The sequence below is a fragment of the Malus sylvestris genome, chromosome 9 (assembly GCF_916048215.2).
Source record: "Malus sylvestris chromosome 9, drMalSylv7.2, whole genome shotgun sequence".
NCBI classification, from domain to species: domain Eukaryota; kingdom Viridiplantae; phylum Streptophyta; class Magnoliopsida; order Rosales; family Rosaceae; genus Malus; species Malus sylvestris.
Genome location: NC_062268.1, coordinates 8,712,372 through 8,730,640, shown reverse-complemented (window position 1 = coordinate 8,730,640; position 18,269 = coordinate 8,712,372). Strand labels below are relative to the sequence as shown.

General features: G+C 38.6%; 3 protein-coding genes across 3 annotated transcripts; 1 reads left to right on the top strand and 2 right to left on the bottom strand.

Moving 5' to 3' along the window:
* Positions 1 to 270: 270 nt before the first annotated feature.
* Positions 271 to 5,337, top strand: LOC126633754 (centromere/kinetochore protein zw10 homolog; the record flags this gene model as incomplete). The annotated part of the gene is made up of 14 exons (XM_050304323.1): positions 271 to 999; positions 1,160 to 1,297; positions 1,470 to 1,643; positions 1,877 to 2,038; positions 2,233 to 2,466; positions 2,545 to 2,682; positions 2,857 to 2,949; positions 3,407 to 3,502; positions 3,809 to 3,937; positions 4,049 to 4,126; positions 4,246 to 4,404; positions 4,490 to 4,637; positions 4,752 to 4,834; positions 4,948 to 5,337. Coding segments are annotated over 14 exons (2,442 nt in total), but the record flags the coding sequence as incomplete, so codon positions are not given.
* An 896-nt stretch (positions 5,338 to 6,233) lies between these two features.
* On the bottom strand, positions 6,234 to 9,068 carry LOC126581846 (protein disulfide isomerase-like 2-3). The gene is made up of 9 exons (XM_050245778.1): positions 8,837 to 9,068; positions 8,223 to 8,381; positions 7,912 to 8,025; positions 7,562 to 7,719; positions 7,336 to 7,435; positions 7,071 to 7,247; positions 6,843 to 6,988; positions 6,594 to 6,740; positions 6,234 to 6,505 (listed from the first exon to the last, which is right to left on the bottom strand). Exons 1-9 carry the CDS (start codon positions 8,966 to 8,968, stop codon positions 6,331 to 6,333), a joined length of 1,308 nt encoding a protein of 435 aa, XP_050101735.1. The 5' UTR covers positions 8,969 to 9,068; the 3' UTR covers positions 6,234 to 6,330.
* A 5,456-nt stretch (positions 9,069 to 14,524) lies between these two features.
* LOC126633753 (uncharacterized) lies at positions 14,525 to 14,951 on the bottom strand. Its single transcript, XM_050304322.1, has 2 exons — positions 14,844 to 14,951; positions 14,525 to 14,788 (listed from the first exon to the last, which is right to left on the bottom strand). The coding sequence occupies exons 1-2, from the start codon at positions 14,949 to 14,951 to the stop codon at positions 14,525 to 14,527; spliced, it is 372 nt and encodes a 123-aa protein (XP_050160279.1).
* Positions 14,952 to 18,269: the final 3,318 nt, after the last annotated feature.

Genomic DNA, 18,269 nt, shown 5'->3' with positions numbered 1-18,269 from the left:
ACACCTCCATCAATCTAGTTGACAAAATGAGGTAAAATAAAAGGCAAAGGATACATGGATTAAAGCCATAATAGGGAGTAAAGTGAAATTTCATACAAGGGATTAGGAGGTTTAGCAAATTTAAGAAATGTTGGGATTTGGGTTTTGGGTTTTGGGCTTTGGGCTCCGGCTATATTTGAAATCATTAAATTTCAAGCAAAAGCTCAGCCCATTAAGGTCGAACAAGCCCAAAGCCCATATTCGAACAACATAATTCCCCGCGAATAATTAACAGCCCGCCCCAAAATCCAAACACCAACGCTCCCGGCGCACGTTATCACACTCCGCCTAAAACCTCCGCCAGTCCCATCTCTTCGTTCTTCATCCACCATTCCGATACAAACTACACTCCTCCGGCTGAGTCTCCCCAAACGGCAGTTCCTGCCGTCCGATTGGCCAGAAATGGACGCCCAGTTCGACTCAATCAACGTTCGAGAGCTCCTGTCGGCGCAGGACCTCAGCGACCCCACGACCCCTCTGTCCGCACCGGATCTCCGCCTCCTCATCCAACGCCTCGACTCCCACTCGCTCCAAATCAAGTCCAAAATCCAATCTTACCTCCTCTCTCACCACCAGGATTTCGCCAACCTCTTCTCCGTCTGCAACGACGCCGTTACGCGCTCCAATCAAATGTCCGACGACGTCGTTCAGCTTCTGAGTTCGATTTCCGACCGCCCGATCGAGGCGGAGATCGGACAGATTATAAAGAAGATGAGCGCTACGACGAAAGAGGCGAGGGAGAAGAAGGCATTGTTGGAGTTGGTGAGGGCAATTCTGGCAATAAGTGAAAAGTTGAATGGCGCGAGAGAGGGGTTGAGGAATGGACGGCTGAGATTCGCCGCCAAGGAACTGAGGGAGCTGAAGAAAGCTCTTAGGATTTCTGATGATGATCGTGTCGATGAGAGAGAGCCAGTGGTGTACAGCTTGCTGAGGAAGGAGTGGTCAGAATGCTTTCAGGAGGTAAAGAAGATTACTTTCTGTTTGGTTGCCGAGAAAATGAACGAAAATGAGAGAAAAGTAAATAGCTGGTTCATGGAAAAAATCTATTGTGGTTGTTTTTTGCTGATTTTTATTTGAGTTTGTGATTGTGTTTTTAGAGGAATTCGGTTTGGGTTTGTAGATTCAAGAGGTGCTTGTGAGGTTCATCGGAAATGCGGTGCGGTTTGAGCGGGAATTGAATAGAATCCGTGTCAAGTATGTACTAAACATTGATGGAAACGATGGGATTGAGCTCCGCACAGTTTTGGAAGCTTTGGATGTAAGTTAAAGTTAATTTGTTTCGTTCCTTCCCTTGCCATTGAATTTGAATATAAATTCGAGTCCTCATCTTACAATGTCAGTACAAGTAGACACATTGTTCAAAACTGCCCAAAATTCAATTCAAGTTATTGTAATGAATTCAGTTTTCTGATTTTGTTATGGGATTTTAGGTGGTTGGAATTTTGGATTATGGTCTTGCTAAAGTAGCTGACTTGATGATCAAGCATGTCATCTCCCCGGGTCTAAATTTTGGAGCTCCTGTCTCCTTTGTAGCTGAAGTAAATCAAGACCCTAAAGTACTGACTGAGGCAATACTGAACATTGTGCCATCAAATGATCCAAAGGTAGTTTTTACATGTCAATCTTGTCTAAATTTTTATCAGTCTTATTGTTAATGTTTAATGGTAGAACCTGTAATCTTTGAGGAAAAAACAAAAGGGCTCACCTCAAGTTATCATATATGATTAATTTGTGGGACTGACTCTTTAAGTTATCAATTCAATAAAGGGTATTCCGCATATTTGTACTCACTGGATTCTGATAAGCGTTGCATTGACATTTTCCTTTGGATTTTCAGATTGAAAAAATGGATGGCGAGACTATCTATTCAGGGATTATTCAGGTTATCAAGTTTATTAGCAACTATATCTGCCTTCAAGATGAATCTTGGATTCGATGCTTTGGGAGATTGACATGGCCAAGGATTTCAGAGTTAATTATTTCTAAATTTCTTTCGAAGGTTATTCCTTTTATCTCTTTGCACCCATCCCCTTCTTTTTTATTTAGTTTGTTTGAATTCTATTATAAACATAGAATTTCGGTGAATACTCAAAATTATCTCGTCATTAGCTGCATTAAAATTACTGCCTGCATCATGACATTTGTCATTTTGCATATGTCTATGTAATGGAGACATACGTTTTGTTGTTTCAGGTTGTTCCTGAAGATGCTTCAAAACTTGCTGACTTTTTGAAGATCATTAGTTGTACTTCCGAATTTGAGACTGCTTTAAGGGAAATGAAGTTTATTTCAGCATCTGATAACAAAGATAACCAGTTGAGCAATTTTGCTGAAAATGTCGAGGTTCACTTTGCATCCAGGAAGAAGACAGAGATCCTGGCAAAAGCCAGAAATCTGCTTCTACAATGTGATTTTTCTACTCTTCATGTAAGCTTCTATATCTGTATTGAATGCATTCATAGCTATTCGATAATGCCAGCCGTTGAACAGTATATTTTCACTCAGGAGTATCCAAGGAATAACAAGAATGATCGGGATGCTGCCAAATCTCCAGAGCTTGTTGACTTGCTATTCCTGTCGGGGAGGTGTGTGGTGTCCAAAGCAGCAATTGAACTAATGAAGCTAGTGCACCAGACACTTCAGGTATCTGGATTAAAACTTATAAAATGTTTGATTTTCCCCTTTAATGAGGTAGTAAAATAGAAAAGCACCCTTGTGTTTAAAACTTAGTTTTTATGATTAATGCATTTTTTCTCAAGTTTCAGTTTTCTCGCTTCTCGATTCTTTTAAGGCCACAACTGTGATTGGAATGTGTAGGATGTTTGCGTGTCATCCCCCAGAGTTGCTTTGGAGTTTTATCGGGCTGCTAGGGATGCTCTACTTCTATATGAAGTTGTGGTTCCTGTCAAGGTTAGTACATGGAAACCAGTTATAAACTTTACCTACTGACCTTTTTATACATTTGCTAAGCCAATCTAAAAAAGTGCAGGTGTGATGGTTATGTCTGTCCTATTGCGCTGTCTATTGTACTAAATTTTTTGAGAATCCGAACCCGGCTACCTTCTCTCTGTCCCTTTCTAAGTTTTATTCATGAAAGATACAAAAGAGGTCGCTGATGACAGTTGATGTTACAGTATCATTATGATTTTTATGTCATTTTTCTGAACCACCACGAAAATCATTTTAATATTTTAATTGTAGCATTTTGTTTTCCTATGCTTTAACATCATATCTCAGTTAATAAAACTGCTCTGGCAAATCTTTATCAAGTTTACTTTCTGGCTTGTTTTCACCTCACTTAAGTTTTTCATCAGTATTGGTGATTTTTGCATGCACTATAAGTGATCTTCTCTCTTGACTTGTGAAGCTAGAAAGGCAGCTTGATGGAATCAACCACGTTGCTGTTCTTATGCACAATGATTGCTTTTATCTATCTCAGGAGATACTTGGGCTTGCTTTCGAGGTATGCAATGAACAGTCATAATCGGCTCATGTTATCAATTTTGTAGGTTCTATTCACCACCATCACCAATATCACATGCATCTTTGCACCTATAATCACTCTAGTATCATGTACCACTATCTAATAAAAAAACTGTATGTTCAAATGTGCCAAAGAATCACAGTTCACTCTTTATAGGATACCTAACTTAGATCCCAACAAAATGCTGATTTGCTATTCTGTCAATAATGGAATCCATTTAATCTATACTGCTTCTAAAGTTATAATAAATAGTGGAATTCATACATTTGTACTCTTTTGTCACAGTATCGCTCAGACTTTCCAAGTTCCATCAAAGAACATGCTATGTTCGTTGATATGGCTCCAAGATTCCATATTATAGCAGAGGAAATACTGCAGAGACAAATTCAACATGTTATTCGTAGTTTGAGAGAGGTATAACCGTGCAGAAATGTTCCAATTCGTATAAGAGCCAGAAATTTATGTAGTTTATTTTAGAAACTTTGAGCTTTTTATTTAACTTCAGAAATTTTTGTTTTTTACCAGGCTCTAGATGGCGCTGATGGATTTCAGAATACCCATGAAAGGCAACAATTTCAATCTGCAAATTTGAGTATAGATCAGGTGGCCTGCTGTTAATTTTAATGACAAACTTTTGTTTCATACTATATTTGTTAAGGCCTTTTTAGTACCTTTGTTTTTCTACGGAGGTATGTCTATAAGGCTAAACATATCTTGTTCAGGTTGTTTTTATTCTGGACAAAGTACGTCTGATATGGGAGCCAATCTTGTTGCCTTCAACTTACAAGAGAAGCATTTGTGTTGTGCTTGAATCGGTTTTTTCTAGAGTGACAAAAGACATACTCCTTTTAGATGATATGGCAGCAGAAGAAACATTACAGGTATAATCTTTTGATTATATATCCGGTTTTTGTACTTTTGATGCTTATGTGTCTGCTAACTATATCGTTGTATTTATGTTCCTAGCTTCAAAGTCTGATTCATTTGATGCTGGAAAGCCTAATTTCTTTGCTGGAGTCCCTTGCTGCCATCCAAGTAGAGAAGTCACAAGAGGGCATTGCTTGCACCATTGATGATTTCATACCTTCGTTATATAAAATTCGTAAATTGGCAGGCATGTTTGATTGTTTTATGTCCGATACTGAAACATTAGTGTGATTCAGGAGAGAACTAGTAGATGTCTTGCAAACAGAGACCTAATTCTCATTTTTGTGTTCAAATTCTTCAGAATTATTAGATATGCCCTTAAAATCCATTACAGCAGCTTGGGAAAGTGGAGAGTTGCGCAGTTGTGGCTTTACGTCGTCAGAGGTATGATTTCAGTTTTGTGTTGTCCGTGGCATGATTTCACTTGAGCACATATTTTGTTCAGCTTTCCGTGCTGTTCATTTCTCACTGTTCTACAAGCTCTTGAATTTTTGCAGGTAGAAGATTTTATCAAGGCGATATTTGCCGATTCACCTTTGAGAAAAGAATGCTTGGCGAGGATAAAGGGCGACTGGTAAAACGCGCATATGATTTTCCAACTTGAGCAAATGGAATTCTGAATGTACTTAGAAGCTGCAGCATGTATAGGTGATTCACAATTTTTCGCTGTGGATCCGTTTTGAGGGATTAGGTGCCACTTAGCTACAATTTAATGCATCATAACTCTCTTTTTTTCCTCTTTTCTGTAATATTTCGAATCTAGTGGATCTTCACAGAGATGTTTTTCAGGCACTCTCACAGATGGACGGGCTCGATTGTTTTTTGTTTTTTGAAAACACTCACTTTAACCAGCCATTAGTTACTGAGATTTGGCTTTACCTCTCGCATATTCTTGTTGATTTTGTCCATTGATCTTCATTAATTCATTTGATCAGATGCCCGATAATTGAGAGAGGTGTGTGAGAGGTAAAAGATTGAGAGAGGTGTGTAAGAGATAAAAGTAGGTGTGTAGATAGCACGACTCTTAAGTAAACCAATTTAAGTCGATGCTAAAAAAGATAAGGGTCTGTTCGGTACTTTATTTGAAATTTTTTATCATTTCTCAAAACATTTCTTAAGAACATTTTTTGAAAACAATTTTTTGTAACACTAAAAAATTTGATTGGTTTGCAATTTGAAAATTTTACATTTTACGACTTAAACTAGATAAAGAGATCTAAAAAGAGAGGGTCGAAGGAGAGGGAGAAAGAGGAGAGAGAAGGAAAGAAAGTAAGAGATGATTGAAGGTAAGAGAAATAAGAGAGAGGATCGGACGAGATAGATAGAAAGATGAGTGAGAGAAAGAGCCGAGAGAATAAAGAAAGCGGATCGGAGGAGAGAAAAAAAGTATAAAAAAAAAAGGAGAGAATAAAAGAGAGATTTGGAGTGAGAGGGAAGGAAGGAGAAAAAAAAAAAAAGGAATGAGTTTAACCTTAAAAACTCGAAAAACTAACTTTTATGTTTTTAAAGAATATATTATATTTTTTAGTTCAGTTTTTGAAAAGAATCATACCAAACAAGTTTTTAAGGCCTAAAACTTAAAAATTGTTTTTGAGTTTAAAAAGTTGAATTCAAGTAGAGTTCCAAACATGTCCTAACTTTTTCAATAATGTAGGAAAAATAATTTTCCCAGTTATAACAAGATCAGAAGCATAAGAAACTTGTATGCGAAAAGACGTTCCTCATAAGATAGCTCTCTTGAGCTCTGTCGAAAACATCGTTGAAAAAATAGAAAACACTAGAATGATCAGCAACGCTTAACATTGCTCGTAACGTCCTCCAAAATCAATCTTAGCCTGATACATGTTTCCTCTATCTATCATGATAATGCTTTAAATTTATCACAACTCGTCCTTGTTCGTAGTGTCTTCTCCCATCAGTTCTTCAAGGGAGAACTCGTCCTCTTCAAGAATCTGTCCGTCTTTACCATCCCAGGGTTCGATCTTCACAATGCTCGGGGTGCCCTCCAGAGGCAAGTTTCCCTTTCCTCCACGCCCGGCTTCCCTCACAAATTCTCTGCAAAACGAAATTGAGTTGTTTTAGTTTGCTATATTATCACAAGGATCAAGGGTGGTTCAAGATAATGTGGAGGCAGAAAACTTACGTAATCTGATCAACCTCGAATGCACTCTTAAGTGGTGCATAAGCTCCCTTTTTTGCATTTAAGGCCACCAATGCTGGATATCCATAACCTCCGACACCTACTCGGTTCTCGAGGTCTGGTTGCTTACCAGCTGCTGCCCAGACATAGCTGCAACATACATGAACATTCATTGTCAGTCACTAGATTCTCAGCTTCTCAAGCCTGCGAGGTTTCATCGCAAGTGATTAATGCATTTTCCCAAAAACTTGCCTGTAGGGACTTCTCTTAAACTTCTCTGCAACGGATAGTAACTGCTGAATGTACTTGTTCCTCCCTTCTGCCTTGGAGTCCAAGATATCAGGTAGGAATGCCACAAAACAGATGGCAGCTGAACCACATTTCTCTTCCATTGCATCCTACAAGTGCACGGAAGCTTTAGTCCCCTAGGTTACTTACAGTCTCACACAGCTTAAGTATTGGAAGGAAATAAAAGCTTACAGGGCCAGTTAGCTCGGTCACTTCAGGAGGTGCAACGTTTGTTTCCAATTGTTCAAGAGCAAATGATTCAATGGCTGAAGCACTCCTCGCACCCTCATAGGGGAGTGGGCTCTCTTTGTCAGCTCCAAATACCAATATGGTTGGAAATCCTTGAACGTTGAACTTGCTCATCAGAGACTGGTAGTACCACCTTGTTAGAACCATATAGTACAGAAAATAATAACATGTAAACCCAGCACATACATAGCAATGAAAGTAAAGTTACCTTCTCTGCATCACAATCAACGTGTCCCAACTTCACCTTCCCTTGTAAGTTTTTAGCCGCCTTCTTCCACTCAGGTGCCAATTTTTTGCAGTGCCCGCACCTTAAAGGTAAAACAAGGAAATTAGAAGAAAAAATAGTCAATAATTTCTACAGTCTCATATAATAGACTGAAGATCGCAATCTGAAAACAGCTTATACGATCATCATAACAATAATAACTACTTACCAAGGTGCAAAGAACTCGACAATCCAGAGTTCCTTACTTTTAAGCACCAGTTCATTAAAATTCTGGGAGTTTAATTCTACTGAAGCACTAGGCTCAGATTTTTCACTTGATCCTCCTGTTGTCTTTCCACTTAAACGGTCTTTCAACAGTGCCTTTATCTGTACAGGACCAATGGTCACATTACTAATACACGAATCCATTTTATGCAAGAGCATTATATGACCAAACGACAACAAAGGATAATCATGATCTACGCATCCTCTAATACGGAATTCTATTCCAACCGATATTACAAACAAAGAAATAAACTAACAAAACAATAAGAGTTTGAACAGGAGATTACGACAAACCTGTTGGAGTGCAAATTCTGCAACGGGTTTCACATCCCTTGCTCCCTGATAGTCAACTGGAGGCTTTCCAGGTACAAACACCTTTATTGTTGGAAATCCTCTGATCCCGTATTCCTATAGAACAATCAAACATACCGACAGTCCCACACAAAATTAACATAGTAAACAACCTGACATATTCATATTGCCTTGTCCAAATTCGACAAGACTATGACCAAATTATTTTCAGGCAGAGGGGTGTTGTTAATCTACTTTTGCTACTTCAAACTTAAATGTCAAAATTAGTAATTACAAGAGTAACTATGGGAAACCTGAGCGAGGGACTTGTGCGCATCAGCATCAAGAGCTGCCACGGTAGCCACACCCTTTAAGACAGTAGCCGCCTTCTCCCAAATCGGTGTTAGAGCCTGACAATGCCCGCACCACGGTGCAAAGAATTCAACCAGAACAACTCTGTTCGAGTCCAGAACCTGCCACCATTCCAAAGGATTCAGTTCAAGAAAATACTGGTCATATTTTGGTCTGATCCAATGTTTTACTGATCGCCTTCGATGTTCACAAACAAAAAATAACAATCGCATCACATCCAAACAATTTCTTGATAATGTAACACCATACTAGGAATCAGTAGTTAACCCAATAATCATCGGAACTTACTGATCACATTTCTATTGCTGGGAAACGAAAACAAGTAAATTTATCAAACAATTTATACAATAAGCTCATTAAGCAGTAAAATTCTAAAAGCGCTACAAGAAAGCACTTTGCTTTCAACAGAAATAAAATTGCTTCTGAATTGAAAAAGCCAAATCAGCGCCCAAGTGCTTTTCAATGAAAAAGGTGACGAATTTCAATGGATTAGTGCAAAAAAACTGAAAATCTGAAAAGGGCACGTTGCAATTACTGGTGAAGTTCGATCATTTACCTTGGACTTGAAGTTGGAAGGAGTTAGCTGAAGAACTGGCGTTGAAGGTCCGTACAGTGCATCACAGACATTGAAGACGAAGAAAAACAGGAAGAAGATGATTGCGACTGCTCGAAATTGGTTCTCTCTCATTCTCTCTCTCTCTCTCTCTCTCTCTCTCTGTGAGATTTGTTGTGCGAATCAGTGACGAAACCTCTAGAGGCACAGACACACACCCCGTGTCTTCTCTTCTGGGCTGGGCGAGCTACGTGTGAGGGCCAACCAGAGAATTACACGTCAGCTGGTCATGGTTTCTCGTTGAAATTTTATTGGTGTATTTTGTTCTTTATTATTTGTTCATAAGAGGCTGGACCAATAAAGGAATAATAAAGTATTATCAGATTAATTCGCATAAAAAATTAATTAAATGCTATGAATCTAGGAAACTTTAATGAAAAACTCTTGGTATTGTTTATTTAACAAAAAACCACATTTTTACATTAAAAAGTCAATCCTGATACTATTCACTTTATCCTTTATTTTGTCCTTATCGTTAAAACTCAAGGTTTTCAAGTCTTTTTCATTAGTTTTCTTATGAATCTATGCTCTCTGGTTAGGATTTGGGTAAGGGATAGCCTATCGATTTTTTGTTAGTACATCGATATTTTTACACTAAAAAGAGGGAGAGCTTGGTTAAACCACATAATGAGCAGCTTAATTTGGTATCAAATTCGTTATACACGAGATTCGAACCTAAGACCTCTCACTTCCAAGTAAAGAGGAATATCACCTCTTGAATTATTACTCAAATTGAAATTGACTTCCTTAAACTATTTTTGTTGGTAAATTGACCCTTTGAATTATTTGAAATTAACCAATTAACCTCTTGTCGTTAGATTTCATCCACTATTCAATCAAATTCAAGGGCATATTAGTATTTTCATAATCAATTATTACTTGTCAGCTATAACCAATTATAACATATGAACACAAAATAATTCAAACATATGAGTTTAAACTTTACATTGATGCTTATGATGGTTAACCGTGATTTTGTTCAAATTTCTTCACTCGATTATGAATGAGTTTGTTCTTTTGTTTTTTGGTAACGTTATTAGGGAGTTTAATTATTTTTCTTTTAATAACCCATTTCTAAGTTTAGGTGATTAGGGCAATTCCAAAAATTGTTTTCTGTATTGAATTATTTGCTAAAAATATCTATTTCCTGCATTTAGTTTGTAATTCTCACATATATATTCAGTAAGCAATTTGACCATACTCGATAAAAAGATAATAACTGCATCCACAAAAGATCAAGAAAATTAAAAATTAAATATCAACTATTCATTCAATATCTTTATTATAATGAAAGATGATGATAACTTCAAGCAATCCAAAGGACATTAGAGCACATTTAAATTAAAATATGAATTGATCATAATCTCCATAAAATTAGATAGTTTTTGACAATTGATGAATGAGATCAACTGCCTGGAATGCTCTCAATCCTTCTTCCACACAACAATGCCCTTATAATCATGAACGACGGTGGCAGCCGTGGGATCAACCACCAACTCATTCTTGACGAAAATCACAATCCGGTAATTGATGCCCCCGCCACCACCTCAATGTCGCCCTGAACGATTGGGTGAGGATCGGTAGCATGGTACTAATCTTTCCCTATTCCAATTTATTTATTTATTTTGCTTTTTTGTTTTTTCCTTTGAGTTTTTTTCTTCATATGTTACTTTATTTGAGTAACCACTATTAAATTTAAATATCTTTAAATTTAAGTTTTAAATCGTTGATTTCAAGTGCTTAAATATGAATTATAATAGATTTTGCACGGAAAATTATATCTTGAAGAACATAAATATGATACTTTGTTGTTATGATAAGAGAAATAAAATAAAAAATAACTAAAGAGGAAGAGAAATTTGAAAAAGAAGGGATCGGTACGACTTTGGCGATTGATATACAAGGGTCGTCACTACCTCCCTAGCAATAGCTCTTGTGAAAAATCGGTAGTGAAATATTAGATTTATATCCTTGTTTTTGAGTGTTTTGATTTGACATAGATTATAAGAATATTTTCACCAAAAATACATTTTTTAGAACATGAAGAGGATAGTTTGGTGTTATGGTAAGGGAATTTTTATTTTTAATTTTTTAATTTTTTTTTTAACAAAAATAAGACATAACGATGAAGATGATAGTTTGGTGTTATGGCATGATATGTTTATTTGCGCCTTGCCTTTGTCATGCCATGCTTGTTCGCATCTAACCTTCAAAAAAAATGCACAACTGTCTGTAAAGGTACAACGAAGGGAAGACACGAACAAGTGTCTGATTCCATGTATGACCAAGCATAACATTCCTTGCAAAGGCACAATATTTATTAACCACACGCTTACTAATTTATGTCATTTGATTTTCTTCAATTCAACGGCCAAAAATTGAAAAGAGTGTGTGAAAAATAAAAAGAGGTGTGGGATAGCACCTCCCGTTCACAAATGCCATGCTAATTATCTTGCACAACCTTGCACGAAATCCGCGTGATGCCATCATCCCAGCACACTTTGATCAACTCCTTTCAACTCCCCCAATTCTCTATATAAGCTTCTCCAGCCCCAGACGCCAAACCCGCCATTGCTAACTTCAAAGAGATCGAGGATTTGAGATAACGAAAGATTTAGAGGTCGAGGAGGGAGAAGCTCGTCAATTTAGTTACCAAGCTGAAGAAAATGGTGAGGTCCTTGTCAATTCATGGGAACCTTGATCGCCAAGTTGGCCTTGGAGGTTCGCCTTGTGCTGTTTGCTGCGAGGAGCTTTTCTTGCCATCTAAAAGGGTGAAGGGCTGTCGAACAAGAAACAACGATGTTGATCCGTTTATAGCAACTCATGCTGCAGCCTAGAATTATTTTTTACTCTTAGACAAAACATGTATATTTGAGAGAGAGAGGTTCACCATTGATGCTAATGTACAATGTGAACAAAAGTCAGGTACTTGCATTCTCATTGCAGTGCATGCCCCATCCGGATGTGCAAATAATCATGTGATTTCGGTTTTGTAATTTATTGTTAATCGAGCAATATTCTAATTTAATATAAACTACGGTAATTTTAGTGCAGAAAGAGAGTACGTTGCCACCACGCCTACGTTTGCTTATGTTCATGTATTTAATTTGTGTTTGTCAGTCATGCAATTAACCTCCAAGGCTTACACATAGTAGCATTTGAAAATTAAGCATCTTCAATCTAACCACTGCAATGCTATAGCTTCTGAGTCCAGCAAAAACTTTTCTCCAAAGTAGAAACAACAGCATATACCAGGCTTAAAATATAGGAAAGCTCATATATGTAGATGCATAAATGATAAATTATACACTGTTGATGCACAAAACCGGAGGTCTTGGGACAACGTAAATCCAACCGTGAATATGCAAGAAAATAAATAACACAAGATGTATCGTGGTTCACCCCAATGTTTGGGCTACGTCCACACTGATTATTGTATTTCTCTGTTCGTGAGATGATTGAGAGGGAGAGAGAGCTTCCTTATGTGAGGACAAGCTTATCTGAATATGAGAGGGGATGTGAGGTCCTCCCTAATTGTGAGGGTGAGGGGTCCTTTTATAGAATAAGGGCTCCTCCCCTTTTTACATATTTGCCCCTCAATTTATTACATAATTACATTTGAGTCCCCCGAGTATTTATACGAGGTCTAAATACGAAGACCCTAAGTATGGTATAAACAGTAGTCCCCCAAGTCTTCAGTTAAGAGAGTCTTTTGGCTGGAGACTTGAAATTCAGTCCATGTGTGGGCCGAAGTAACTAGATGTCGTCTTGAACTGATACTTGATATGAGGCGGTGCTCAAAGTGAAATGATGTTCGACTAGAAGTAGCATATGTTGCGAGGCTGCTCGGCTTGTGGCGTTGAAGGTGAGGGAGTCCTTTTTATAGAATAAGGGCTCGCACCTCAATACATAAATAATGGGCTAAAGTTGATGCTCGCAGCGAGGCGGTTGCTCAGTAGGCGGCGATGCTCTCTAATGATGGTGAAGGAGTCCCTTTTATAAGATACGGGCTCGCTCCTCAATACATAAATATGGTCTAGAGTTGATGCTCACAGCGAGGTGGTTGCTCAGTAGGTGGCGATACTCTCTGATGATGGTGAGGGAGTCCCTTTTATAGAATAAGGGCTCGCTCATCAATACACGAATAATGGGCTAAAGTCCCCCATGTATTTTTCATGAGGCCCAGTTGAGGCCTAATATATGGTGTATAGTGTAGTCCCCCAAGTCTTCGGTCAATAGAGTCTGTTGGCTGGAGACTTCAAATTGAATCCATGTATGGGCCGAAGTGGCGGTTGTTCGGATGCGGTATTTGTATACCCTGCACTGAAGCTTTGCAGGTGAAGCTTTGCAAGTGAAGCTTTGAAGCTAGAGCTCTGTAAATGAAGCTTTTGAAGCTAGAGCTTTTGTAAATGAAGCTTTTAAAGCTAGAGCTCTGTAAATGAAGCTTTTGAAGCTAGTGCTCTGTAAATGAAGCTTTTGAAGCTAGAGCTTTGTAAATGAAGCTTTTGAAGTTGATTGACATGAGTGATGCTCATGAATGTTTATGTTGATTGACATGAGTGATGCTCATGAATGTTGACATGAGTGATGCTTATGAATGTTGACATGAGTGATGCTCATGAATGTTTATGTATGATTGATATGAGTGATGCTCATGAATGTTTATGTATGATTGATGTGAGTAATGCTCATGTATAATTTGAAGTACTGGACGTACTTTTGATCACCTAGTTGGTGATAATAGTGGCAGGCTGCCGAATAATTTGGAGTACTGGGCATACTTTTGATCACTTGGTTGGTGAAAATAGCGGCAGGTTACCGAATAATTTTGGAGTACTGGGCGTATTTTTGATCACCTGGTTGGTGATAATATAGGGTTTGGCTCTTTTGGGCACATGGGCCTTTGCCCTCCACACAACATTCCAGCCCATTATTTTGGGCTTGCCGTTTTTATTTTATTTTATTATTATTACCCTCTGATGGGGTTTATACAGATGTCTGCGAAGGATAAGAAAAATAAATTACATCACTCAAAACAAAGGTTTCGACACAAAAGCTTTGACAGTTGCAGATCGTTAATGCGTTGCTTTTGCTTTTGTTTTATGCTCTGCTTTTGCTTTCGTTTTCTGCTTTGCTTTTGTTTTCTTCTTTTCTCTTTCTGCTTTGCTTTTGTTTTCGTTTTTCTCTTCTTCCTTTTGGCATATGGCAGACAATAATATGATTAATAATAAAAAACTTATCTTCTTCATTGCAATCCAAATAGGTTGGGAAGAGGACCACTGCAGATCGAGGCATCATTACCGTGACGCCACGTTGTACTGATGCACAGTCAATATGCCTATAGCCATTCTTGACTGCAGCGACGACAGCTTGACCGACTACCCCTGGTTCAGCCTTCCATGTTCCAAGACCAACAGATGGGATCTTAGCTCCCGTATTCAGATCAAAATACAAAGTTTCAGATTTGTTTTCGCCCATCTTCTTCATCATTTGGACATAAACCATTGCCCTGTGGTAGTGCTCATTCATTCTTAACCCTAGGTGGGGAATCCTCTTAGAGAGCTCAAATGCCACATTTGCATTCATTGTGGGACCCAGGAGTGTCAGGGAGTCCCAACGCCAATTCATAAATCAATCAAAACCTATCTCATTTATTCGGCAGGCAGCCCCACCGGTGTTGAGCACGCTCTGTCCTATCACAAGCCTTTCAGTCCCATCCATAGCAATGATCCTGACCATGTTCTCATCCAAGTGTTGAGCCACCTCGAGCACCAACTGGGTCGAGTTGTCCAGTACCTCAAGCGCGGTCAAGATCAGGGGAAACCCCTCCTCGAAACTCACGTCGACGACGGCAACCGAGTCCTTGTGCGCCCGCGACAACAACTTCTTGTGTGACTGAATGTAGAGGAAAATAAACAGATCTTAAGCTCGTGATGTCCGGCGTGGTCACCAGAACGGCCTCATTAACCGGCATGGTCGGAATCATACCCGTGAACTTATTGTTCTCCAGCGTCAATGCCGAGAGCTTCCGCATCGCCGCCATGAACAACGGTAGCATTTCGCTGAGCTCGTTATTGCTGAGGTTTAGTGCAATGAGCGCACTCTAGGCGCCCGAAGAAGGAGAAACCGGGAGCTTTACGGACGTGAATTGGTTGAAGGAGAGAGTGAGCTGCTGTAGCAACAAGTGGTTGAAGAGGTGGGCGGGGACGACACCTCCAAGTTGGTTGTGACTCAGGTTGAGCACTTGCAGAAAACCTAACTTTTTGATGTTTTTCGGGATGTTTCCTACTAAGTTGTTGTTTCGCATGGAGATTTGAAGCAGAGAGGTCGGGAAATTTAATGGGACACCTCTAGAGATGGCGTTGTTGATGGCGTCTAAGTAGCTGAGGTTATGAAGAGAACCCAACTCGGGAAACTCACCGCTGAGCAGGTTCGCTTGGAGCTCGAGCTGCTGCAACCCCGTCAGGCCATTCAAGCTCGAAGAAAGTGGAAACTCTTTGGCGTCGGAATGACTCAGATTCGAGAACGTAAAAGCTTCCTGCGATCTTCGTGAAATGGGTCCTCTTTTCAACTCTCTCGGGGGGTCGTCAAGGTAGTCGCAACTCATGTGACTCGTGACTCAGTCGTGACTCGTTACTAGGGAGGAAGGTTTCTCGATAGTTTTTTCTTGATAGGGATTTTTACTACTCATGTGAACGGGCTTAAATCTCCTATTTTACTTGCAAGAATCACAAGGTTATTGTAGTATAAACGGATTTCGCAAGGTCATCTCCACAGGGATTATTAAATAATTCGAACTAATCAGATTCCATTTAATTATTGTAAAATAGAAATTGAAGTGATTGATTTTATAACCTAATTAAAATAAAAACGAATTTAATGAATTAAAATAAATAATCTGTAATATTAGGACTAGAGAAGAAAACAGTTCTGAGAAAATCAAATTAAGAAAGCACTAGGGTTCCACCATCACCTAGCAATCCTATGAATTTTTACCAATTACTTATAATCTACACATGCCACTTTGAAGGTTAGATTTTCCTAATTCATATTCTACTTGGAACCTCCAACATAGAACGTATATCTAACATGCAACCCGTCCGGACGTTCGGATCAAATCTAAACATGAAAGACTCATTATGCTTTATGAAAATCCTTTGAAAAACCATGCAATCCTTAAGACGTGATATTCATCCTAAGAGAAATTACAATTATTAATCACAAGAAGCCAGCGTCAATTTCAGGGAACCTTCCGACCAAAATTGCATCAAATTACTTTTCTAAAGATCCTAATGGTGATCAGGCATTACGACATTTAGATAGTTTTTATCCCGGTGATTAACAATTCAAAGTACGCATGCAATCGATCATAAGCAATTAAATAAAAATCACATATTCATGCTAAGGCTCAAGGCTTCGCCCTAGCAAAAGAAATTAGTTCCGCATATTCATAATTGAAATCATAGAAATATCTATTAAGAAAATGATTGAAAACACCTTCAAGTAGAAAATCTTCAAAACCCTAGCACTTCTCTCTGTCTCCAGTATTGCATAAAATAAAGCGTAGTCTAAAACTGTAGACGGCCAAGCAATATATTTGCTAAGCCACCACACAAACCCTAGCAAACTAAAATTAATAAAAACCCTAAATAAAAATAGTAAAATTCGTCTAAAATCTGAACAGCCACGTTTTGGCCCATAAGCTGCTCCAAAACTGGCTCAATATAGCTGGATTTGATGTTTGGAATATTCTGAACACTTTTCCAGAAGGCCATGAACCTATCCGAGGTCATCTTGGGCTCCAAAAACGTCATTTAAGCCCAAAAACGTCATTTTCCAACACTGTGCACTGCTTCTTTATTTCATCGCCAGAAAATAACCGCTTGGTGGAAAAATCCCAAATTTTGATATGATCAAGCTAAGTGACTCACGAACGTCCTCCAACTGGAATTACTCCAAAATTCGTCCATTTGCTCCTGTTTTGCTCCAGAGGAAGTCGAAAGTCCTATATTGAAAATATAATTCAAAGTATCAAAATTCTTCCAATATATTAACCAAAATATACTAAGATTAGGGTAAAATATATAATATAAAATCTACTCATCATTGGGCCATCGATGCTGATATCCAGTTTCACAGCCATAGCCCTCAAGTCTCCTCCAGGCCCATTATCAGCAACAGAAGATGGTGAAGAATGAGCAGTGATGTTTCCGACGGAGTCCGGCGTGATCTGGGAGTGCATACTGCGAACTTGCTGTAAAAAAGAAACAAATCTTTGGGATTTTTTTATGAGCAGAGAGAGAGAGAGAGAGAGAGAGAGAGGTGTCTGTCGGTGTGGACACCCAAGAACATGAGAGATATGAGGGACCAGAGAGAGATCTGAGGAGTGTTTGAGATTTGGATCTTTTTCTGTTTCTGCGTTTTTGTGATTTTGCAAACTCACGATGGAGGTGAAAAAATGAAGAAGAACCGACACAACTTTTCGTATCGTTTCCCACAGACGGCGCCAAATGTTGATGCACAAAACCAGAAGTCTTGGAACAATGTAAATCTGACCGTGAATCTGCAAGAAAGTAAATAACACAAGATGTATCATGGTTCACCCCAATGTTTGGGCTACGTTCACACTGATTATTGTATTTCTCTGTTTGTGAGATGATTGAGAGGGAGAGAGATCTTCCTTATATGAGGACGAGCTTCTCTGAATATGAGAAGGGATGTGAGGCCCTCCCTAATTGTAAGGGTGTGTGGTCCTTTTATAGAATAAGGGCTTATCCCATTTTTACATATTTGCCCCTCCATTTATTACACAATTACATTTGACTTCCCCGAGTATTTATACGAGGTCTAAATACGGAGGCCCTAAGTATGGTATAAACATACACAATCAATGCCTTTCTTAAATCATCTACGGAATTCAAATCCGAACCCCTATTTATTGTTTCTTTTTAAATAACTTCTAAATTTTGATAATTGTAAGACACGAAATGTCTTACACCACAAGAAATCTCACATGTAGGATGCGTATTACTATAGCTTGTAAGGTTTGAAATTGTAGGCAGCTCATATAGAATCAGTATTGTTCCTATTCCAGTTCCAGATAGGTTAGTAAACAATTCACTTCAGTGGGAGTTCTGACAACTCATTGTTGGCATGAGTCAACTTTATGATTTAGGAATGTAATTAGAATAGGATTACATGACTGATTCTTTGTATATTGCGTGAGTCTTGTTTCCTAATTTATAGGGCCTCATGTATGATTATATATATGCCTCATAGAGAGAAAAATAATATAACAAAATTCAAACCCTAAACACATATACTTTTATCTTGGTATAAGAGCAGGTTTCGGCCTGTCTCTTCCCAAACCTTAACC